The sequence below is a fragment of the Simochromis diagramma genome, unplaced genomic scaffold (genome assembly GCF_900408965.1).
Source record: "Simochromis diagramma unplaced genomic scaffold, fSimDia1.1 OVJJ01000590.1, whole genome shotgun sequence".
NCBI classification, from domain to species: domain Eukaryota; kingdom Metazoa; phylum Chordata; class Actinopteri; order Cichliformes; family Cichlidae; genus Simochromis; species Simochromis diagramma.
Window position 1 is genome coordinate 964,082 of NW_024387057.1, and position 24,916 is coordinate 988,997.

General features: G+C 40.3%; 2 protein-coding genes and 1 non-coding gene across 4 annotated transcripts; 2 read left to right on the top strand and 1 right to left on the bottom strand.

Moving 5' to 3' along the window:
• The first annotated feature begins 489 nt into the window (after positions 1 to 489).
• On the top strand, positions 490 to 5,660 carry tex261 (testis expressed 261). Its single transcript, XM_040045095.1, has 6 exons — positions 490 to 686; positions 2,336 to 2,415; positions 2,528 to 2,681; positions 3,763 to 3,830; positions 3,938 to 4,040; positions 4,311 to 5,660. Exons 1-6 carry the CDS (start codon positions 617 to 619, stop codon positions 4,424 to 4,426), a joined length of 591 nt encoding a protein of 196 aa, XP_039901029.1. The 5' UTR covers positions 490 to 616; the 3' UTR covers positions 4,427 to 5,660.
• On the top strand, positions 4,086 to 4,158 carry trnak-cuu. Its single transcript has one exon. It is a non-coding gene; the product is annotated as a tRNA-Lys (tRNA).
• A 600-nt stretch (positions 5,661 to 6,260) lies between the features above and the next one.
• ankrd53 (ankyrin repeat domain 53) lies at positions 6,261 to 10,449 on the bottom strand. Of its 2 annotated transcripts, XM_040045069.1 has the most exons (6): positions 10,315 to 10,448; positions 9,936 to 10,044; positions 8,291 to 8,490; positions 7,920 to 8,084; positions 7,665 to 7,785; positions 6,261 to 7,407 (listed from the first exon to the last, which is right to left on the bottom strand). In XM_040045069.1, the coding sequence occupies exons 1-6, from the start codon at positions 10,374 to 10,376 to the stop codon at positions 6,850 to 6,852; spliced, it is 1,215 nt and encodes a 404-aa protein (XP_039901003.1). In that variant the 5' UTR covers positions 10,377 to 10,448; the 3' UTR covers positions 6,261 to 6,849. The 2 variants fall into 2 exon arrangements, with proteins under 2 accessions (XP_039901003.1, XP_039901004.1); XM_040045070.1 differs by lacking the exon at positions 7,665 to 7,785 and having other exon boundaries at positions 7,920 to 8,019; positions 10,315 to 10,449.
• Positions 10,450 to 24,916: the final 14,467 nt, after the last annotated feature.

Here is a 24,916-nt window from a genome sequence, read left to right on the forward strand (position 1 = left end):
TTAATGAGATGTTTGTTTGTTTTTGACCATGCCAGTACAATTTATCACAATTTTGACCTTTATTAAATAGTTGATGTAGTAATTCTTATTTAGAAAGAAATACTTTTTGACTTGATTTCTTAAAGATTGACTTGAACACTTTTACAAAAATTTTGACTTACTGTATTTTCTTTCACATTTCTAAATTTTTGTGTATTTTTGTTGTTGGCACAAATAGATTTACATGCTGAAATTTAACATATCATAAAAATATCTTTGGGCGTTTGGAGAGGGTACCCGGAGATCCCCCCGTCCCCGTCCCACACACACACACACGCACACACACACATACGCACACACACACACACACACACACACACAGAGGCACCACCCTTTATATTTTTTTATTATTAACTCAAAAAACATTATTTCTCTCGCGTTGCATTACTCCTCCCACCACAGGTGGGGCTGTAACTAAACAAGTCAGTCCTTCCGGGCTCTGAGGCCTGGCTTTACGACTCTCCTCAGCTCGTACTGAAACACCAGGGGGAGGAACTTTGACCAGCGCTAGTTAGCTACCAGCTAGCTGCTCTCTCTATTATTTTCTTATTTTGTGTGCTGTTGCATATGCAGAGCAATGTGGTTTATTTATTTACTGAGCTGGCTGTCGCTGCTCATCCAGATATCCTTCGTCACGTTAGCAATAGGTAAGTGCTTGCTGAAATCCCCCTGCAGCTGTTAGCCTAGGTAGCTCATATTTGCCTGCCAATGCTAGCGGATCAAGTCAGCAGATTAAGGTGCGCTAGCGAGTGATAACTGAGCTCCGCTTTGCCAACAGCTATCGACTCAAAACGCAGTAATAAAATATGCATGTAAGCCGTGTTAGTGAACGAAGCAGAGTCCTGAAAGCTACCTACTGGCGTCTGGGCTAGTTAGCTTTGAAGGACAGGAAGTTAAGAGGAAGAGCATTGATTGAAAAAAAAGATATTAGATATTTTGTAATGACTACCTTTAAATGTTAACAGACAATCTTTATTAGGTAAATGTTCAAATTTTCTTTTTTTGGGGGGGCGGCGGCAGTAGAATCACTTTCTCTTTGTCTTTAACTCCTAATCGATACTAACTGATCAGCCGACTCAGCAGCACAGAGTTCGGCCTCTTTTTGTAATCTGGTGTGAAGACCGACTCCAACTGCAGGATTCATGCTAATCTAACGTGAAGGCTTTAAATTACGCTCATGTATTTCTGTTTACATCAGAGAGGAGGATGTTAGCGCAGGAGAGGAGCAGCCTACATGTACGAAACTTTTAATGAAGGCTTGGCCCAAAGCCAGAGGTCCGTCCACGTAGACTTTTACCTGGCCACGTAACACCTACTGCATGACACGCTCAGTCATGTGACCTGACCTGTCAGCAGATGAGAAAATAAAACGGCAAATATTCATGACGTATATTGTTTTCATTTTCAATGAGACAACTCATGTCATGAGTTGTCTCATTGTGTCCTCATTTTTTTTATAGATCAAGGCCAGCGTACGCCAAGCTTAACTGTTTATTAAGTGTTCATTAGTTTTAGAATGATTTGTTTTAATATTTTTGGACATGTAACAGTGTTTGTTATTAATGTTTAAGGACTATAGTTTGAGTAAGTTTAATTGTGTGTGCAAGCTGCAAACACATGGCCTTCAACACACAAAGCCATTACTCATAACTCAGATGCTTGTTCTGATTAATAACGCATAACTTCTTTTTAAAAAAATCATACTTTAGCCAATAGTGGTTATAGAAAGCTGTTATATTTAGTGAAAGAAGTACAGACATCTTTTATGTCTTGGCTTCTCCCTCACAGGTAGTATCCAGTTCACACATATTGAGAAGTCTGATCAATTTACTGTCTGTTTGGCCTTCCTTCCACATGAGCTCAGTAACTGTGGGTCGTGTCAGTGTTGCTCAAATGAACCTACGTTATTTGGTCCGTCTTTGTTGCTCTGCCACGGCTGTTCACAGGAGCTAGGTATTGAATGTCGATAAAGCAAACAAACAAACAATCTTGAAAAATGTCACATACTCAGTTTGCCTTCAGTAAATTTTAGCTGCTCAGGTGTTGAATCCTTTCTCCTCGTGGCTCCAAAACCTAAACTGTACCACCTGCTTTTCCTAAATTTGTATGTAAATGTTTTATTTCTTTATTTTTTTAAGCAGAATGATTTGCAGCAAAAGCGACAGAACAAATTTAGCAGTCTATAAAAAAACAAACAAAAACAACCCTAAAAGTAACGGCGTCTTACCCTTTTATTCACACTGATCCCCCCCAAGTCTTCTTCTGTGGTTGCTCATTACCTTTCATTTTCTCTCAGCTGCTGGCCTCTACTACCTGGCTGAACTAATAGAAGAGTACACAGTAGCCACCAGCCGAATAATAAAGTACATGATACTGGTGAGTATTTGGGTGTGACTTAATGATGAGATTGTCTTTAGGTACTTGTTTTAATGATGTGCTGTACATGCAGGTCAACAGTGGTTTTTACAATTTCTGTGGATGTGTCCAGTTCTCTACAGGGGTGCTGGTATGCCTCTATATGTTCGAAGGCTTTCCAATGTTGATGGTGGGAGTCGGCCTCTTCACAAACCTGGTTTATTTCGGACTCCTGCAGACCTTCCCCTACATACTTCTGAGCTCCCCAAACTTCATCCTCTCCTGTGGTAAGTGTAACACACATTTGCCTTGAATTATTTGGTAAAACTAAGCAAATACAATCTGAATAGGGGGGAAAGTTAACAAATCAATAAGGATGCCATCTGCTATTAACACTGATCAGCCTGAACTGCTTTAACTGTGTTTTATTGATCATATCATTACCAACCAATATTACACTGGAAAGCCTTGAGTTCTGGTAGTGGCCTCCACTGGCAGGATAATGTGCTTCACTGCACAGCAAACACAACAAACAGCCTGAGGTTTTGTTCACAGGGTTGCACTATAAAGCCAGATTAATGGCTTGGTGAGCTGTGTCAAGCTTAAAGAAAAGGTTTTTTGTGTCACAAAAGCGGCTCTCTTTTTCTTGGCTAAATCACCATGGTAACTCATGCCAAATACTGATTCTTGGTTGGAGCAAAATCATGTTCAATTTCAGATTTAAAAATCACCTGGAAGCGCCGCATTTTTACTGTTTCTTTCATTTAGAGCTCGTTTTAAGTGCATTAAAGATTCTCTGTATGATTTAAATAATTAAATTGTTAAGCTGTACTTTTTATCATCATCATCATCATCTACTAATGTCTCTGACTGGAGTAGGTGTCACTCACAGGGATCATTTTGTGCTGATGAAGAGTCACATGACCTGTGAAATGCTCCTTTATAAGTGAGTGCTGAGGGCCTGAAGCAAGCTTAACAGGAGTTTTTATAGCTGCCATTTGTGATAACTGTTGTTGAGCCAGCTAAAGGAAAGAAAGCCTGGCTTTGTCAAACTTCTTGTATAGTACACCTCTCTGGCCTCCAGACTCCCCAGATCCAAATCAAATGAAACGTATGCAGCATATCCTGAAACAAGCCCAATCCACTTTAACTTTCCACTACCAACAGCCCCGTGCCAGGACAGGTCAGAGCTGTTTTGGTGAAACAGTATTTTGCAGGAGGTTTTAATATTTTGGCCTGGTTGTTGTGTGCACATCTAGAAGGATAGATTCATTTTCCTTTAGTCCTAATATGGACTTCTTACACATTAAACTGTGAGTCAAATGACAGCGTTTGTCAGTGTAATGAGTGTAAATTTTCTCGCTGCAGTGTTGGTGGTGGTGAACCATTACATGGCCTTCCAGTACTTTGCACAAGAGTATTACCCATTCTCAGAGGTAATGTAATCTCAGATTCACAATACTGTGTACAGTTTTGGATATAGATCTTTTTGTATTTCTCTTTCTTGTATAATCATGTGCCATTTATGCTCAACTGGACATAGGTGCTTGCCTACTTCACCATCTGCCTGTGGGTGATCCCCTTTGCCTTCTTTGTGTCGCTGTCAGCAGGAGAAAATGTTCTCCCGTCCACCATGCAGCAAGGAGGTAAGTCTCAATGCTGCCATTGCTTTTAACAGACTTTGCTCATTAGCCCGGCTAGCTCAGTCGGTAGAGCATGAGACTCTTAATCTCAGGGTCGTGGGTTCGAGCCCCACGTTGGGCGCGTTCTTTTTTGCACTTGCTCTTAGTTTCTGAAGTACATTGTAAGTTTTTAAAACCTGTTTCCTGCCTTCTATGTGTCAGTGCAGTCAGAAAACTCATGTTTTAAATGACATTTCCTGTTTCCCCCTCCCCCCCCCCTTTTTTTTTTTTTAGATGATGTAGTATCTAATTACTTCACCAAGGGCAAACGGGGGAAGAGGTCTGGGATCCTCCTGGTGTTCTCTTTCCTGAAGGAGGCAGTGCTGCCCAGCCGACAGAAAATGTACTGAGGGCTTGAGAGTCTGGGGCGCTGCCTCGGGGGTCGGTGGGGACGTGCGAGTACGTGTTGAAGATCAAAGGGGAAGCAGGAAGGACAGTGGAAATTGTTTCTGGATGGGACTAAAACGACGCTGTGGCCAAATGGGGAAGAAAGGCATGTTAAGAAATAAATAACTTAAAAAAAAAGGACGGACCAATGAACAGATCAGAGCTTCCTGCTGGACGAGCCCGGCGAGTTTACCCAGGCCACGTCTGTCTGTCTTTGTCTTTCTGTCTGTACTGACTGCCAGTAACACCCACCAGAGACCTCGTTGTGGGGATCCTATGTGTAGCGTGATGCTTTCATGTCAAGTTGGACTCATTTTTTAAAGCTTTAGTAATAAAATATCTACATGTGGGGTTTAAAAAATAACAACCAGAGATAAATACTTGTTTTTCCTTTCTGTCGTACGTGTGTCAAAGGCCTCACACTTCATCTGATTCCATACAAAGAGTAGTGTTAAAGATAAGAAGAAATTCTGATGAAGAGGATTTCTTAGATATGAGACAGATCAGAGGTACTTTATGATTAATTCCTGCAGTCCAAACTTGGATTTTGGTTTTTAAAAAATGGCACATTAGTTGCTACAGGTCGCCAAACAAACATTTTAATTCGATTACTTGAAATGAAGAAGGACAAACTGTGGAGAAGTCCTGCTCTGTTTTACAAAGTATGACATGGTATAAACAATATCCCGCCTGGCATATAATATCTCAGAAAATGAATTCAGCAAAGGCACTTGTGAAGGGTTACTTTTAACTATTGAAGTGAGCTACGAGGCATGTTTCCTGCACTGGATCTCAGCATGCTCATCAGCATTTGGCCACAGAAACTATAAGATTTCATGTGCTTCTACTCATAAACCACCAGCACTACAGCATCCTTTGTTTGTTTTGTTTTTGTTTTGGACTGTTTGTAAGAATTTAAACTGACATACCTGACATCAAAGACAAATGTAAACACTTGTAGAGATCAAACTTTTGCAGTGACTTTTTTTAAGCTCACTGCTGTTGGGGAGAAAAGCTGCTCAGTGTGGTATAAAGAGACAAACATTAAAAAGGACAAAATTCCTTTTATCAATTCCCCAGTGTGATTCACTGCAGGCTGATATGCGCGCAGCTGTGTAATTAAAAGAGTTTAGTGAAATAACTTTGGATTAAATGGTTATTTTTTACAGGCTGAAATAAAGGGAACAGAAACACTTACTGATGTTTATTATTTACAGTTAAATCAGGTTATAGCTTCCAGTCTGTTACGTTGTGTTTGCACCGTGATGGATTTTCTAACTGCTGTCACGCCCCGACCTGTCAAGTGTGTGTCGGGGCAGATGGCTTTCTTATTTAGATCCCATGTGGCCTAGATCACAGAGTACACCCGGTTGATGCTAGTGTGCACTTTGACCCCCATCAAGGTGTGAAGTGCTCCATGAATTCAAAGGAAGGAGGAGAAAAAATAATGCATGCAGACACACACACACACACACAAGCCTTCAGCTGACAGGCCACAGCTCAGAGTTCACACTCTAATGCTGTTGACAAGCCCTCACCTGGATCCCGATTCACTTCCCTGGGGGAGATGAGTGAGAGTGCAGGGATACACCTGTGACAGGCGACCCAGTTCGCGGAGGTTTTCTCACCTTTCGTTCACCCCTCTGTTCACCCCGCATTTATAAGTTCAGCTTCAGGAGCGGGTGGCATTTTTAATGTTTGTCACTTGCAGCTGAGATTGCGGTGCAGGTGGAAGAGTAGGTTGACACTTTAAATAGTTCCAAAATAAATAAAAAAAATAGCAACAACAGCTTTATGGACGACCTTTTTATTGATTATTTTTTACTTAACTTGATTTAAAAACTATTAAAAGGGACCTTATATCTTTCAAGTTATGTGTACATGTACAGGTAATCCCCTGGAGCAAACGCTCATGTTTCAGAGAATTTCTTTCTGCTCATGCCTCAGTGTGATGTTAATGGGATCAGATATTCCTAATCTAGTCATCTCAGTTATATTCATCTTGTTCTGGCCACCAGCTGTCTAAATCTGCTGACGAGGGGCTGCCAATCAGAAGAATGGTGTCCTTAAATGGAGAGGAGCTGAGAACGGCTTGTTTCAGACATGATGATCTGAGGTGCTGCACTAATGTTTAGTATAAGGATTATTATGATCTATGAGTCATGCAAAGCTACCCTAGTAGAGTTCAAGAATGAAAAAATATGAAGCTGGAAATGAGCTTAATAGTTCCACTAAATGTTTTTTCACATATGTTGATGTCAAATGTTTCCATTTGAAAAAGCTATTTGACAAACTATAAACATAGTGACACTCGAGCTTTTAATGCATTTCTTCGGAGCCTGTTCCCCAGTTTCAGGTTAAATCTCTTCAGCCAAGACTGGGAAAGTCAGTACTGTCTAAACTCCAGCACCTCAACCAGACACATGGCCACCTCTGTCCAGGGGGAGGTGTTGTGCTCCTGAGGGCATCCTTGATGCTTGACCTCCACCATGTTCTGTGGCTCAAAGTCCTGTGGCCAGGTGATCCTGGAAGGGAAGGCTCTGGGAAACAACACCCTCTCAAGGACATCCAGAGGCAGGTTAGGAGCGGGGCGAGGCGTGCTGTCCCACCTGGTGGTGTACTGAAGTTGCCTGCTGGAGCTGTCCCTCCAAATGGTGACGCTGTCACGGAGGTCGGGTTCTGCGAGGGGTTTCTTTGGCTGGAGGCCTGTGAAGATGCTCCATGGTTTGAAGGGTGGCTTAGGAAGGGTGTTCCTGTCCTCTTTAATGCCTTCAGGCTGCTGCTCCTCACAGTGGGCCTTTGCATGCTTTGACTCACAGTTGCTCTGATCTGCTAAGAAGCACTTGGTGTGATACTTGCTCACCTGCCCCCTGAAGGAGAAATCCTTCAGGAGGGCCACGCCTTTCTTCTTTGCCCACTCAGCCACCTTTTCATCAGTGAGTGTCTAATGATGGAGGGAGAAAGTGCAATCAGCATAAGAAAGCTGTTCATAAAAACCTTGACTCTACTATAATAAAGCCCCCATTTACACTGCAGAGGCCTTCCTGCCTCACGGGAGCTGCGGTTTTATACTTTATGAGCCAGTTTAAGACAAGGCGTTGATAATGTATGTGTATATTCTTTATATTTAAAGAGTATACACATACACATAATATTCTATTTAACTTTCCATGTCATATAAACAAACTCCTATAAACTAACCTTTCTGGTGAGATTATTCTGTTTGGCCATGCCCACAAGATCAGTGTATAAGGCCTGAACCAGCACTCTCTCCTTTCTTTCTTTCTCTTTATTCACATGCCACATACAGCTCTTCAGATACCTGCCCACACACACACACACACACACACACACACACACACACACACACACACACAAACAAGAGATTTGTTTAAAGGAAGTAGCTGTTTCAACTACAGCAGTTTAAACTTTGATTTTGGTGTGAGCTTGCTCTACCTCGCTACCTTCCTGTGGCACCAGATGCAGGCTAAGTCCAGAGGTGTCTGCCCCAAGCTGTCCTTGGCCAAAACATCTGCTCCGGCCTTCACGAGGATCTCTGCACAGTCGAGAAAGCCCTCAGAGGCGGCCAGGTGCAACGGGGTCTGCCCCAAGTCTGTGGTGCTGGTTTGAAACACCCCCCCCCAAAAAACCTCAGCTTTATTTATTATCATCACCATCATAATTATCATCATTGCAATCATTATCTCTTTTAAAAAGCATTTCTTTGGTAATTTGAATGTTGTGTATGCAGCCGCTGAGCGTGAACAATTTCATATTTCTAAAATAACCCAAAATAGAAAATACAGCTGGCTGCGCAGCCTTCTTACACATTAACGTCGGCGTCGTGCTCCAGCAGGTATCTGAGACAGGCGCAGGTTCTGGGGAAGCTCTTGTAGGACAGGACCATGTGGAGGGGCCGGCGACCTTGGGAATCACTGCTGTTGATCCACTGTTGCCTGAACTTCACCAGGAGCTGAACATCACCCAACTCGCCATAAAGGCAGGCCACGTGGAGCGGCGGCAGACTCTGGAAGATAACGTTTCTACTCTTAGGTCTTTTTTATTTTAATTTTTTTTTTTTTTTACAGAGGACGATTTGATGTCACTGCAGAAAAACGAAAAGGTGTAATTAAGAATATTAATAACAGATATTTCAGTTTAGATATTTCAAGTTCAGGGTCCTTGGCCTGGACAAAATTAAAAATGACGTGATTTTCTTTGCCTGTTTCATCATAGGCAGTGATGTATTTGGAAAATAATGTTTGTACATTTTCTCAAAAATGTTTTAAATCCCGAGAGTATCATTAGCGTTGTTAAGATAGTTTAGGAATAAGTGTATAAGTGGGTAAAAATGATAATTTGATACCTTTTTGTGCAAATGTTTAAGAAAAGACAAAATGTTACAGTTTTGCTAATGATATCTTGGTCACAGCTCATTTTTATATACACAAAGCAATGTTTTTCAGTTCCTCCAATTGTTGTGACAAATTGAAAATCTTCTTTCAGTCCCTTAAAAAGACAAACTTCTGACTTTTCAAAATCAGCAGTTCTAATACTTTGGTCCTAGGAGTCAACAACTAGCTAGCAGACACCAGCTAGCAAGAACTTCTGAGCTGTTCCAGCTGGCTGATTTGGGTAGCTGATTAGCCAGCTGCTGAGCATGGACAAAAGTTTGAATGAGTCCACATCATCTGATCCAAACCAGATAAATGGTTGTTAGGATTATGAGGAGGTTCTTGGAAGATTTTCTCCCCTGTAAGGGGGTTCCCAAAAGTCTGAGAACCACTGCTCTAAATCACTTACAATTGCTAGTGATTCACCTTAAGTGTTAATTCTATTTATATTTTAGTTTTCTTTTCAAATATATGAATGTCTTTTAGAAATTTGTAATATCCCCCCACACACTGATTTCTCTCAGCTGTTCTGAATTACCTTTCAGTGTGTTTATTGGCTTGATAGGTATTTTTTTTAATTCCTTTTAACTCTTCTGTGTAAGGTGATCACGAGTGTTTTGAAATCAACACGTTATCACTCCCAAAACGTAACATTTTAGGCTAGGTGACAAATCGTCAACATTTTTCGCTTTCGGGTACCCAACACGTTCCTAAATGACAACATCAGAAAAAGGACGACACATGAGAACCGTTTGGACTCAAACTACACATGTTCGTTCATTTTCTTAAAATCGCCTTGGAAAACACTATTTTACGCCCTTTAACTGCTGGTTAATGTTAGGAATGACGTGACAAAACGTCGGTATGCTACGCCCCGGGAGTGAGAACGGGCTGTTTGAAATATGCCTAAATAACAAAACCTGTTATCATTACTATTAATAATAATGCCTATGTTTTATTTATTTTTCCACAGGATGTTGTAATGTAGAGGCTACTACTGCTTTACATTTTCTTATGCACAAAAGTGGTCTAAAGATTTTTGAAAGTCCTAATGTTGATCAGCTGTTAATAACTTTACCTGTTGGTGCAGGGAGAGCTGGTTCTCATTCAGCTCACACTTCTCCGGGTTCCCAGGAGCCACAGCTGGGAACATCTGCCTGCTCAGCGCATCATAATGGGACTGTTTCCTGCAAGATTAATCCACGCAGAAAAAATGCTGTGAGAAGTAAGCCGTGAAACCTCAAAACATCCGAGAGATTTAAGCTACATATTTCCTTACATATCCCCCCTTTTAAAGTTGCTATTAGCCTGCTCTTACAAGATATAGTTTTCTATTAAAACGCTCATTACAACGTTTAAAGCGGCTGTTTTGACCAACCCACGGTGTAAATTTACACTTTAAGTGCATATGCACTGAAGAACAGCACCCAGGCTTTCAGTATTAACAAAGTTTTTACCCTTTTTTACATCTTCCACGTCTCCGTTTTCCGGGCTTGTTGACAGGTTCCATGGTTGCCATGGAACTGTAACCGGGAAACTAACCCTGCTTTACGACATGAAGGAGAAAAAGCGTTGAATTGTTATTTCCGGTTACAATAGCCTATGTGTTAAATTATTATTATTAAAACTGTAGACATGCTTAGACAGTGTTTTTCAACCGATTTAAAGATCTGATGTCACGCGCTGTTCGACACGTGATTTGTATTCAGACCAACGAGTGTATAAAAGTTTTCTACAGTCATTGGTCATTCAAACTTTTTAACCCCAAAAACAGGGGCGACAAACATATGTCCCCAGGATCGGCTTTGGAACAAGTGAGCGCATAAATTCTGGACTTTTAACTATATTTTCCCACTGAAAAAGACCTCTCCCATTCCCATTAAGTAACACTTAAACAATAGAAAATACAGAAAATGTCTGTTTTTTTTTCATTATCAACAATAGAAATTTCTTGTATACAATGAGACAGTAGGCTACAGTACAAAAACAACAACAAAGAATTTAAGAGAAGAAAAGTAGTACATTTTCTATGAATTCAAGTATTTTTGTTTTATAATTACAGGACAGTCTGGGCAATGAGATACCTGAACTTTTTCTTTAAGTTTAGACTTTTATGTCCTACAGTTTAAGCCCAAACAGTCACACTGACTTATTTCTTCATTTGCCGGAGCAGTTTTTTTTTGTATGATGTAGAAGAGCTGGCACATACTGTTTAACTTGCTATTCTTTTTCATCTCTTGAGATATCTCAGGATATCATGTTTGTAATTTAACTTCTTTGCACTGACAGAAGGAGGAGATTCACTGGTCTGGCCCACAATGTAAAACGAGTTTGATACCCTTGCTTTAGACATTAGATACATTCAAGCAAATAATATTTTCCTCCATATAATGCAATAGAGGTGGCAAACATTAAGCACTACTATCTTAACATTATAAATAAATTCCATTCTCATTTTCATCACAATAAAAGCATGTGAATTAAACACATAAAACCATTTTCAAACTTATTAACATCAATTTTCTATTAACTGGGCAACAGCTAGTTAACATGCACATCAGAGAGTGATAGTAAATCATTTTGTGATAGCAATACTGGCCAGTGTTTTCATTCCCTATGGTCCACACATTGTGCAGGCCTGGTCGCTCTTCTTCTCATATCTACACGATATACTTGCTCTTTTATCTTTTCAATAAAACTGAAATTAAAAGTCATTTCTATCACATTTGATAGCACGAGTTATGTCTGAGTGTAATAGCTTGTGACAGATAAAGGTAGATCAGTGGTTGCATGCATGGCAGAGGCGCACTTCTACCCTCTCACGCAGAGTCCACAGCTCTCTCCTCATATATCCCTGGTGTGCTCATATTGATAGTTCATTACGGGTCCCTGCTGGCTCTTGGCCTTAGCAGAGTAGATCAATTTTGCTCGTGCTGCGCAGGCCACATATGAGGCTGATATAGATTAAACAGTTACTTTATGGTCTCCATATCTCTGTGGCAGCAGGCCTCTCTGATCACAGCTACTGACCAAAGTGAATGCGACGGAGTGCAACTCAGTAGACAGATACAGTATGTGCAGAGGAGGGAGAGTGGACACACTGGACAAAGGATGCTGAAGATGGAGCTGCCAGGCAAGAAGAAAAGAAGTGAGGGCAGATATGCTGAAGGGTTGGTGTGACACAGATAGGGTGAGATGGAGGGAGATAATAAACTGCGGAAATCCCTAAAGTGAGCAGTTGGAATAAAAAGAAGATACAGATGTCACTAAGAACTCTGTGCCGTGTCAGAAATACTGAAGAGAGTTAACAATTTCTGGAGCAAATTAGAAACACAAGCATGTAAATACAAGAAAAAGACTAAAACCAGTGGTGCATTAATTTTAACATTATAGAGTAGATTTCTTCTTCTTTCAGGATCTCCATTATACCCTGTCCCTGACATCCTCCTCTGACACACCAACCCTTTGCACGTTCCCTTTCACTGCATCCATGAATCTTCTCTGTGGTCTTTCTCTCTTCCTCCTGCATAGCGGCTCAATTTTCAACATCCTTTGTCCACTATATACAATATAATACAATACAATACAAATTTATTTATATAGCACGTTTAAAACCAGGGGTACACAAAGTGCTTCACAAAGCAATAGACAATAAATGATTACACTGAGCAATGAAAAATTAAAAACACAGTAAAATGAAGGATAACAAAAACAAATTAGTGAGTAGAGATAAGGAGAATATATAATAATCTAGGGAAAGATGCAGCAATTAAGAAACGGAGAGAATTAACACTATAACCACTGTCCCTCCTCTACACATGTCCAAAAGAAGTCGTTTTTAGACAGCAGGGAGGTCAACAAGAAAGGAAAAAGGGTACATCAGGACTTTTATTGTTTAGTTTGATTCTTTTCATTAGACTTCTTAACAGTAAGATAGAAAAAAATAGTGGATTAACATAACCTGGAAACAGAAAACTTATAAAGCAGCTCACAGAACATCAAGAAAGACCTCTGGCACTGAAAGAAACATTAAAGAATCTATGAGGGAATCAGCTTTACCAAAACACAGATCCTAGCAAGTCCTTTGTCAGCTGTAGTGAGACAAAAGGACTCATGACTCATCCTCTGTATTAGACATTTTAAATTAATTTCATTTCTTTTTGTAAATACTTTCCCCATTGTAAGAGAACAAAAAGTGGAAACACACAGACACAGGTGTACTGATAAAAACCAGGCTTTGATTTTACTTCTAAATATTGCTTTAGTTCAAAATGCAAAGCAAAGAAAACAAGATAACAAGTTGTGAGAAAGACAATTACCTGTGTACACAATGGAAGCAAAGAAAACAGGGACAACTAAAAAAAAACTCAATACAAGTAATACAAATGAAAAGGACTGCTGCACCAGGCAGGTCAGTGAAAAGTCAAAGCCCACAGACAAAAAAGTATCTTAATCACTCTTCTTAACCTTTAAATTCAAGCACATAGCCATTCAGTCTGCCTTTACAAGCATTTGTGAATGAACGAATCAGTGTAAAGAGCTTACTGGGATTACTGGGTAACAGGTGCCACGGTTGCAACAAGTCAGTTTGTGAAATTTCTTGCCTCATAGATATTCAATAATCAACTCTAAGTGGTGTTATTGTAAAGTGGAAGTGTTTATGAACCACAGCAACTCATCCAAAAAGGGTAAAGTTACAGAGTGGGGCCACTGAGTGCTGAGCTGCAGTCACAGATCATAAGAATTATCATCAGCATGAAAACTGTGCACCGGGAGCTTCATGGCATGAGCTTCAACAGCTGAGCAGTTCCTGTAGGTGTAATCTGTGGGTGGTCCAGAAGATTTGTCCTTACAGTGTATAAATATATGAAAAAACAATATAAATCATGTTGTTTTTATGTTGTTATTTAGGGTACAGTGCAGTGTTCATTATGCTGAAACAAATTAACCTAAAATAACTAACACAACAAACTAAACATGCACAGCAAAAATTAGCTTGGTGTGAAATCTTAAACTCTACGGTTGTGCGAAGAGTGTGGATGAATATTACCTAATTATACTATCGTTATATAATAACGGTTTTTATTATTATATAATTGGTATGTAAATATAATTATTTAAGTCACACAAATACACTTCTTTCGGAGCTTTTCACCTCACATAATGATAAAAACATCATGAAAAATCACGAGTACGTAACTTAACTAGCTTAAACCCATTTTTATTGACCCTTTTTCACATTTGTGACTCCTCCTTTCACTCTTTCGCTCTCTGTTAAAGCGATCAAGGTCCGGTGAAGGGTCAAGGACGAGCCACCACCCGCTTGTCTCCCCCCCCGAGGTGCTTTTTGCCTTTGTCACAACATGTCCTTGAAGCTTTCAGCTACTTTGGTGACGTAGGTTTGGGTGTACAGAAACAGTGAGTATATGTGAACCTTGTGTGCGTGCGTGTTAATGTATGAACAGTCTTTGTGTGTGTGCACGCCAGCATGTGCCGATTAACAGTAAGAGAGCAGCACAGCCCCCCTGTGGCTTCAGCGGCTTCCTCTGACCTCGGTCACATGCCGTGGAGGTTGAGTGGAAACTTTAGTGTAGAGCTCTTTCATGTTTGACTTTCAGCACAAGTCCCTGGACAGTGACCCCCCAGCATGACCATTTCCTTTTGACAGCTGAGTGTGTGTTTGTTATGTGCTGTCAAATTCTCTCTGTGTGCCCAGTAAAATAGCTATGTTTCTCTCTTTAACGTTGTAAGGTCTTGACCTTACTGTGTTGTGTTTGCCCTCAAATGACTAAACAAATTTAAGCTGAACTGAATGAAATGCTCCCCCCCACAAAAAAATCACAAGAGCTTTCTGACATATGATGGTCTGGAGATTAAGTTACAGATTAGTTTCTTACTCTAAGTTCAAAGGTCAGTTAAATATACTCTCCGATCTTCGTAAATGCTCACCAAATTTAAAATAGTGCAACGAAACCTGTGAATGCATGCGTACAGCTCATCCATATGGTGCAGTGGCGATTAGCACTGGGCTGATCAGAGCCATGTAAACCTGCTTAGGGTGAGGATGAAAATTAGATCATATCCCAACAGCCTCGCAGCTGGCTCTCCCATTGGTTTGTTACATCATCCATTCACAACCCATCTGTTTTTCTTGGTTTCACAATACAAGCTCCTTTTTGGCTAGTGGCACTGGCTATTGGAAATGGAAGAAAAACGCTCACTTAACTTTTTTCTTTTTATATTTAAAAAAAAAAAAGATACATTTTTTAAATGGTAGATAGTGCAAGCTGGCTGAAATTATTGGCAGACTGTTAATGTGATTACAGCTAAGTGGGTGTGAAAAATGTTGATTTAGTTCTAAAATGATGAGCGCTACAGTGTTATTTATAAATTTAGTTTTTAAAGGTACTGTGTTTAAAATGTCACCACTAGATGTCAGTATATTGCACATTGCAGTCCACTAAGTTCTGTTTTCTTTCCCCTCCCAATTTAAGTGCATTCTAGCTATGATGGCCGATGTAATGAATATAGCTGTGTTTACCTCAGCTGTCAATATGCGGGGTGGTATGTCCGGAGGAGGCTGTAAAACATTGTGAAAGGAGTCGAATTCAAGTCATGGAGTGAGTGACACTTACTTATGTCCAATGACAGTGGTACTAAAGTGTTCAGGATGATGGAACTTTCCCGTTGGTAAGCACTGCTGTTAGCCTCTGTTATCTGCTGTTAGCCTGAGTTAGCTGCTGTTACTAGGCATTAGTGAAACTTTCTTTAAAGTGGATCTAACTTTGTTCGACTTAGATGAAACAAACTTGGATCTGAATCCAACTTGGATCCAAGTCATATCAGAGTTTATTCACAAGCTTAGTGAATAAAGTGAGGATGTAATCTAACTGTTTATCAGAGGGAAAGTGTGATTTTTAGGACACTCAAGCTAAACAATAGCTGGCACAATATCAGGTTATAATTAGCTGTTGTTGTTTAGCCAGCTGTCTGGAGATGGTTAAGATGGGTGGCACGTTTAATCTGTTGACAATAAGTAATTGGGATAATATCAGGAATTAATATGCATGTTTTTTTTATAATGTATTTTTATTAGTTTTTCTGTTTTCACAAATAATACATAATTACATAACATAATAAAGTGTACAATTCAGAACCAAAAATAAATAAATAAACAAAAACCAAAAACAAACAGACTGATAACTAAGCACAGAACACCAGCTCAGTTCCATCTAAAAAAATAAAAAAATAAAAAAATAAATGAATAAAGAGAGAATACAATACAGTACAATACCTGTGGTCCCAGTAGTACGTTGCAGTTTGAACACTCAAGAGAATCCTTGTAACATAATATTAGAAACGTCAGGTTCCACATAATTCAAGTATGGTTCCCACACCTTAAAGAATTGATCTGTTTTAGAGTGCAGTATACATGTAAGATATTCCAATGGCACTAATTAATATGCATGTTAATGCACGTGCAGTTCAGGAGGTGAGGCTTGAGGAAGAAGAGAATGAAGCCAGTCTTATTATCTCTTTCCTTTCCATTTTTGCTTCCTTTGGTGAAGGCGACCCCTTCTCAAATAATAAAACCTTAATATCTTGAATCTGAACGGTCAGGCAGAAATTAAACTGCACTTGAACACCTACGATCTCTTCTCTTTCACCTTTGAACTACTATGTATGTGATTGGTCTTTAGCGACAAACATAAAACACAATTATGTAGAACGTAAATGTCCGACTATGTATTTTTAATACATATAAATGTACCCCAATTTTTTAATGGATTCATTCTGAAAACACATCAATTTGTTGAAAGATGTAATTATACACTAATTAATGGATATTAATATATTTTCCTTCTTTTTAATAAATAATCTCAAAAAACCAGCTGACCATACTATGTACAATAATACTGACTGATTATAAATAGAAAAAAATTAGGAGACAGATGTAGAAAACACTTAGTAACAGTTCAAAAAAAGCAATGAAGTGGAGAAGTGAACAAGAGAGGAACTGAGCAACAGAGAGGAGAGAGTCCTGAGGAGTTAAGAAGTTATAAAGTGACAATGTGGAAAAGAAAGAGAGAACACAGAGAGAGAAGTAGGAGTTGAGCCAGCACACCCTCAATGTGCCTTCATATTTGATGAGCCCTCTTACAAGGACCCTGTGCCCCTGGGGCTTCCAAACCCTGCTTGTGTAAGTGCGCTGATGCCCTCACTTTACTCCTTCTCTTCCTCTCTTTTCCCCTCCTCTTTTTGCTGGCTCTCCTCCCTCTTTTGGCTTCCCTGTCTTTCTGCCTCTTAATCCTCTGCTTAGCTCCTCCTTTTCTCGCCTTCCCCCCTTCTCCCCCCTCCACTCCTCCTCTCTTTCTGAGCCTCGTGCTCAGCCAGGCGGCAGTGTGCTAATGCACCATGGCACATTCTGCAGCTTCGAGTCACAATGCGACCAGGCTTTATGCAGTGACCGCACAGCGACCTCCCTCAGCATCGCTGCACAGAGGCACTGTGCTGTACCAGGGCCTGTTTAGGGTGAGGATGGAGGCGATGGGTGGAGGTTTAGAGAAGGAGAGAAGAGAGGAGAAGAGTATGGAAAAGAGATGAGGTGCGAGTAAGCAGGATTCTGCTTCTCACAGGTATCACCTCAGATGAAAGTAAGATTAATTAGCTGAAAATGGCTGAAATATCCTGAGCCAAGCGCTTATGTGTGCAGTTGTAGCACATAGTTTCTTACTTTTCACCCAGAAGACCCACTGGAGTCACTGGATATTAACCCTGATAAGGATAAGCGGAAGAGAATGGATAGATAGCTTATTATTTAATATCTCATTTATTTTTATGTTTCTCTTGCTGCTGCAACAGAAAACTGTTTTCTTTATTTCTTCTTTGCCTTGGTCAGGTCATGTTCTTTTGTCCCTGAGGTCCCGACAGCTTCCTGCCATCACACCTTCCCATGATCCTGAGTTTTTTTTCCCACATCCCTCAGACACGTTCTTCTCAGTCCTCACAGCTCAGCAGAAACAACCAGAGGGAAGGAGAGAGATAAAAGGACTTTGATAGTGAGAAAAGGAGTGGTGAGACCTTAAAGGTCAATATTATGAGGGTGGGTGTGGAGCGCAGGAAGAGAGACAGCAGGAGGGAAATTTATAATTTTTGTACATAAGGGAATTCAAATATTTCACGGTAAACCTGTCCTGTTTTATTTATTTGTTGCTCGTGAATATTGATGGGGAGTATGTCCATCTTTATAATTGCTCTGCCATAGACAGTACTACTGAGTGTTGAAGCTCTACTCCATTTCTCCACGAGTTTCTTTTTGAATAAAAATGATCGTAATGGAGCTACTCTGATTACAGAAAGCTAGTTATATAATGAAGAAGGGCATATGTTTTTAAACAGTACAGAATTTACAGTAATTTTCTGTAAATCTACAGGTTTATTTAGTTATTTGATTAAAAAAACACATTTCCTGTGTTACGAAATCAGTTTCACCCCGGTTCTTTTTATCCGCATCCAGAGACGGCACCGGACTCAGTAGTCATTTTCACAAAAACCTTTATTCATCTTTATTCATCTTCATTTAAGCATGCATCTTCTAGAAGGGGAGATGTGCCAGGCCGGTGTCCCTCTGCAAATCTTCACTCCTTTGTTTGTTACAGTCAGCTTTATAGAAGCGACCTTATCATAAAACCCCCATGGTGTGCTGCAAACTCTGTGTCTGTGTGTGTGTGCGCGTACCCGTGTGTCTGTGTGAGTGCACTCACACCTGTGAGATGTACTTCAGTACTCTTATAACACTCTTGTTCAGCAGATTAGTTTCTAAGTAAACTGTCTGCTAGTTTTTGACGAGGACTTTATTCAAGCAAACAAGCAGCACGTCAGACCACGTTGTTAAAGAAGTTTCATCCAAAAATCATCTTCAGTTCATAAACTGAAGATGATGAAGAATTACACATCAGTATACATCAACGAAGAAGTGTTTTCATGGCCATTAGAATAGCTTTCAGGTTTTCCAAGTGGTAGCTGCATAGACAGAGACCACCCTCACTAACGTCCGATGCACACCATGTTATTTTGTTGTATGAGCAGGCCTGAAACACGACACAAACTGCTCTGTTGACAAAAGAGCTTCTAGGGTTACCCCAGTAGGCTTTCAAGAGGTAAAGAGTGAAGACAACCATCACCTGGATGTATAGGAGAGCCTACATGGCTTTTTCAGTCTGAGTAACCACATCTGCTCATTCTAGCTGAAAATGACTGAATATTTGCATCAAGTTCAATCTGCAATATGTAAATACTCTTTTGCTTCTCATTACTTGCTCCACTAGATCATTAGTAAGCCATAAATTATAATCCATGTTTTCCTTTTAATGAAATTTAGTGCCAGTGGTCAGGCAATGTCACTAACTGTTAGCAGGGAAACGTGGGTTTTAGCCTCAGGGTAAGATAGCAAACTTAAATTTAACTTGCATTAAAACAAGCACGTCTCTCCTAGCATCAGGGACTAGTCTGAGATGCATATATCATATGGTTGCTTTGAAGATGGTAAAAGAACAAAGGAGGGCTTAAATAAAATCAATAAACCATACAAAAGCACTCTGAAGACAGATTTCTTTGAAACTCATTGACTTTACGGTCTCACAGTTTACTCGCTCAACTCCTGCGTGCACTTACCGTCAGTGTGTGTAAAGCTGCAAAGATCAACCACTCAGCAACACCACAGACAAGGTCGAATTTACATGTACTTTATATCTGTCAGGGGAGTGCGCTTTAGCAGCTGCACTGCAGATGAACCTAAAACGTTGAGACACTAAATTGAAAACAACATGACTTAGTGTACGATAACCAATCTGTCCTGTATGCAGAGTCATATGTTGTGTTGCAACTAACACTCTGATCCTTTCTTATAGGATCACCTCTCCTCTTCCATCCAGGTCACAGAGCATTGAATCAGCCCGGGTCATCATGAGGGCAGCGCTCCACAAAACTCATTGCTCTTCTGACACACATCCTGATTATATTCATAAAATGGTGTTGGAAGGGACACCATGACGCAAAATGCTAATGCCACTGGGACAGTGATACCACAACAGCTTCAGGTCAGTCAGCCACTTTATAATGTGTGCACACAACGCTTAAACAAACATGATACAACCAGAAGTGAAAGACACACACAAGCATGCTGGCCAACACAAAGTACAAATGGTGTTTTCTGCCTGAGGTTTTTTTTTTATCTATTCAATTAAAGTGCTTGCGTTTTACTCATTTTCTGAAGCCACAGTGCTGGAATTAGGCCAAAGCAAACACAGTGATGTTTGTGGAGGATGGATAGATGTGTGTCTAGTAGATGGACAACTGATATGATGATTTAATTGATTGGATCTCAGAGTGTTATCACTACAGGGCACGGTGACACATAGCTAAGGAGTCTGCAAAATTTTCAGGTTTTAAAATATTTAGTATAGTAGTATAACTCAGCATAGCACAAAGTCAAACTTCTGGGATATGAATATGTCCAGATAAGTAAATACAGTAAAATTAATTAATCTCATATCTTTTAAGATAAATATCACAAAATCCTTAGAGGCCAAATTACTGCAAAATAAACATAAAATGTTACAGATCAGGTGGAGAGCTTCAGAGTCTGAGGGGCATTGTTGCAAAACGTCTGTCACCTTTACCTTCAGTTTTCAGCCTCGTATGATCATTTCGAGGACTTATTCAGCAGTGATGTTCTGAAGAACCTACAGAGGCTCTGAGGAAGTTTTGTTAAGACAAGTGGAAAGAAAATCCGAGTATGATCAGTGCATGATGCTCGACTGTGAGCACAAGTCCCACTAAAGGACCTCATGCAGTCTGTTTATGACAGTTTTGATAGAAACATCCAGATGAGTAGCCTGCTGGAGGTCATTGCAGGGTTCCAGCAGTGGTCTTTATGTACCCACAAAAGAGCAGATACCAGTCCTCCTGCCCTGACTCTGTCCAGTTCTGTTTGTGTGGTATCTCCTCCACACTTTGAGGCTGTGATGGGAGGAACAGCACACTTTCTTTTGATGGATGTGGAAGAGCTGGTCTATCAGTGCAACTTGAGTGGGCAACAGGTACCATGTATATATTTCATGTAGTGAGAAGAATGCTAGCAAAAAGAAAAAAATAGAAAAACATCTGTTAGGAAACTCTGATGAGCCACTGTTCCCTTAATTCTTTTGTCATCAGTGTGTATCCATTACAGCCTTGCATGTCATCATTGAGTCAGCAGAAACACTGTCCTCTGTCACTTGTCTCAGACCGCAACAAACCTCTTGGTGTATTAGCAACTAGTAAGCTGGTGGTAAGCACAGAGGAATGTTTGCGTCAGTTCACATGAATTAGCTAAGCCTCCTTTAGGAATAAGAGGAAGTCTGTGAAACCCCCAAAAGTTTGACAAGCCCTCACTTATTCTTAAAAACAAAACCTAAGAGTATTCTGACAGAACTTGCCACACACCAACCTCAATCACCCAGTTACCACCTTAAATGATTCAGTAGGATGGAAGTTACATGCAAAATAAAATGTCCATTTTCAGGCTAAAATGATGTAGCTGCACACCACGTGTATCACACGCTAATTGCTGTTTTATTGATGCTGGATGTGCTGCCGGTTTTATCAGATAGAACTGAGGAAGACCAGTATTATGACTAAAGCGCACATAAATTAAAAAAAACAAACAAACTGAAGAAGTGTAAGTGAATAGCATCGCAAATAAAACCTGCTGAATCAGTTTATTGTTGAGCAAATCTTCTAAGGCCACATTTACTTGTGCTCGAAGAACTCTGATTAAACTCACGTCACTCCTGCAACATGTGGGAGACTCAGATGTCTTATGCAGAAATATTTAGCGCATCAAGTTCAGCTGAGGGTAAACAGCTAGTACCGGTTGACGCATGAAAAACCAACATCCACTTTGGAAAGCAATTTAGGGTGCACTGAAACTGAAACAGTGCATAAATGTGTAGTTCTTATTGCTCTTCATACTCTCTGAGTACAAGTGGCTGGTCTGACAAGGGAGAGCAGGCATGTTTTAACTATGGTGCTCAGAATAGAGGCGCTCTGTATTAGTGCTGGGTATCATCACTGATTTCTAGAATCGATTCAATTCGATTCGATTCAATTCGATTTAAATCTGGGAAATTTTGCCTCAGACAGTCAGAAATATTATAATTCAGATCAGTACATTTACATATTTTTGTATCTATAAAAAGGAAGCTGACACTTTCCAGACTTTATCAAAGGTGTGAGCATCACAGCAGATGCCTTTGTGTCAAAGTAGCTGAAGATAAAACACAGAAAAACATGAAGGTGATTTTCCTGGCCTGGGATTTTATAAAAATATTCTGCAGTACATCAAAAACGAAAGAAAACCATTAATGAACATATGAACATTACCTCTGAAGTTACAGCGGTTTTATTAGAGACACGGCTAAGCGTTTTGCATTTTGCATAATTTTAAAAAGTTTACATTTGTTCAGAAGCCTATTGAAGAGCAGAAATGAGGCTTTCTTTTCAAGAAATGAGGTAAGTAAAAGGAAAAAACAATGGTAGACTTGTGCGTGACAAGCAAGCGGATAATGCAGAAAACAGATTTTTAGATGGGAAACTGTTCTTGAAGTACAGAGAGAGAGAGAGAGAGAGAGAGAGAGAGATGTGCATGAAGTGTGATTTTATTGTGGTGGAAGCAAAACAGCAAAAGTCAGAGGGAATTCATGACGATGTTTATGTGAGGCGTAGTTTGGATCTTCTTTTGCTGCTGGTTCGGTCAATATTGTTTGGAGAGAGATAAAACAGCTTTAGAATCAGCGCAAAAAAGGGCGTAAACGCTGGCTTTTTTGGGGGGGAGATGAAAAAAACAGAACTTTGGTTTTTAGTTTGACAGCAAACCTTTTTTGGCATTATCAGGTTGATTATGAAAGGGGTTCAAAAGTTCAAGAGGTTGGGAAGGGATTCCCCTTTGGGCAGATGTAAAAATCATCAGTAAAGGGACTGCAGTTTCAGGCTGCAGAGCACGAGGATACAAAGTTCAAACAAAGGTCTTCCTTCTTTCCTGCGAAAGAAACAAAAATAAAAGCAGAAATGAAAATGATCAAGCCAGCATTCCTCTGCTGGGCATAAATGGAAGGTCGTCAGTGTTCAGTCTGAGCACTCCTGGTGATTAAAAATGCTGAAAACATTTGATAGATTATTCAAAATGTTTTTTTTTTTACTCAATTTGTGTTGCAGCTGCTTATTAGTTTGAGGTCACGGTGCGTATTATTTCCACAAATATGTAAAAGATTCTCCCAATAATATTATTGTTTCAATGTTTAAAGCTAGATTTCCCCTTCAGTTTGTATTATTCTATTGAAAAGTCATTATTTTATAACTGATAAAGACCCATAAAGTTCAGTATAGTGATCAGAGCAGCTTTAACTAACAGTACTGACTCAAATGTGAAAATGTGATACGCTGCTTTCTCAGATACAGTAAGAGGAGCCGGGCTATATGTTTTTTCTTCAGCAAGTGTGTGATCCTCACCTCCCCTGGCATTCCCTGCAGTGCCAACGCTGAGGTCTGCCACCCTTCCTCTCCGGCTCCTCTTACCGGGGGTCTCGATGTCGGCGGGGCACAGGGCAATAGATTTTGATGCCGTCTGGCATGTCTGGGTTTTCCTGCACTTTCAGTCAGTCCGCGTGAAGACACCTACAGCTTGGTGCACGTCTCGTTCCTCTTGTGCGTATAGTTGCAACATGTGGTGCTCGTTTACACTGTCACATGATCTGTATATCAGTAAAACGTGTGGATGCTATGCGTGTGCGGCTTCACACGGTCACTTCTGTCTGTTTCCAGCTTGCGCTGATGGGTTATGACCCATAAATTCAGGCAAGTCAGGTGAGGGTTTCTCCAGATACTTGACCCAAGGTCGACTTAGCAATTGTGATCAAAGTGTGAAAAGAAGTCTGGGCATGAGAAATCAGGGTTGAATCGCACCCTGGACCTGGAGTCTAGCTCCTCTGTTCTCAGGTGTTTTCTCACCTCAGATAATTCTAATGTGCAGAGAAGAGAGGAGCGTTGAGAGGGTGTTTTCATAAAAGCGGTGGACAAAGAGACATTGTTAGAGGGCTATTGTTCTCTCACGTTTCTCTCATCTCAAACACCGGCGAGTCACAGATTTGAAAGCAAAGTAAAAGTTTCCCCGGAGACAAGCAGAGTTACATATTATCCAACATTTGTGTGTAACAACTCCAGAGTTGCAGATATGAATATGAATATATGCACCGAAAATGAAGCGCGGCACATGACAAGACAGAAACGTGCAGGGTGAAGATACAGAGAGGATCATAGGGGAGGGTGATGAGCACTGCAGGGTTTCTTTTGAGAGAGGGGGGAAAAGTTTATTGTAGAGAAAGCAGCTTTAATATTTGGTTTGTCCCCACACATATTTAACTTTATAAAAAAGGACTCAGAGGTACAGCATGTGCACCATATAGATGCTAAAAAGGAAAGAAAAACTGATAGAGCAGCTCGTGTTTCTGCTGTCTTCTACTGTGCTCTCACAGTTAATCAGATGTCCCGACATAACCTGGGGTACACCGCTACGTCACCGCTGCTGGATAGCCGGTTAATCCACTAGAGGCCAGCAAAAACGGCATTTGCTGCTCCTGTTATGTTGCCCACGAAAGTTTAGTTGAAATTAATAGTTGCAAAGATGACGGTTAAAAAGACGAGACACTAAACTCTACATATATATTACTACAGAGCTGTTTTAGTGTAATCTTTTAAGTGCTTGTTGAGAGATAGAGAGTCATCTTAGTGCTCGCGGTGTTCAAAGGTTATGCACAAAAGGACCTCGTGCAAAAGGACACCTGCCATTTGTCTGTTTTTCAGATTAATCTACTGCTGACTTAGATTTGTTGGTTGATGTGACAATCAGTTACACAGAGACCTCCAACCGCTGAAGCTGGGTTGGACTTTCATCCAACCCAGCTTCACTGTGTCAGAAACTAGTTACAGCTATATAAAAAAGCAAAATTTTCAAAGGAGACC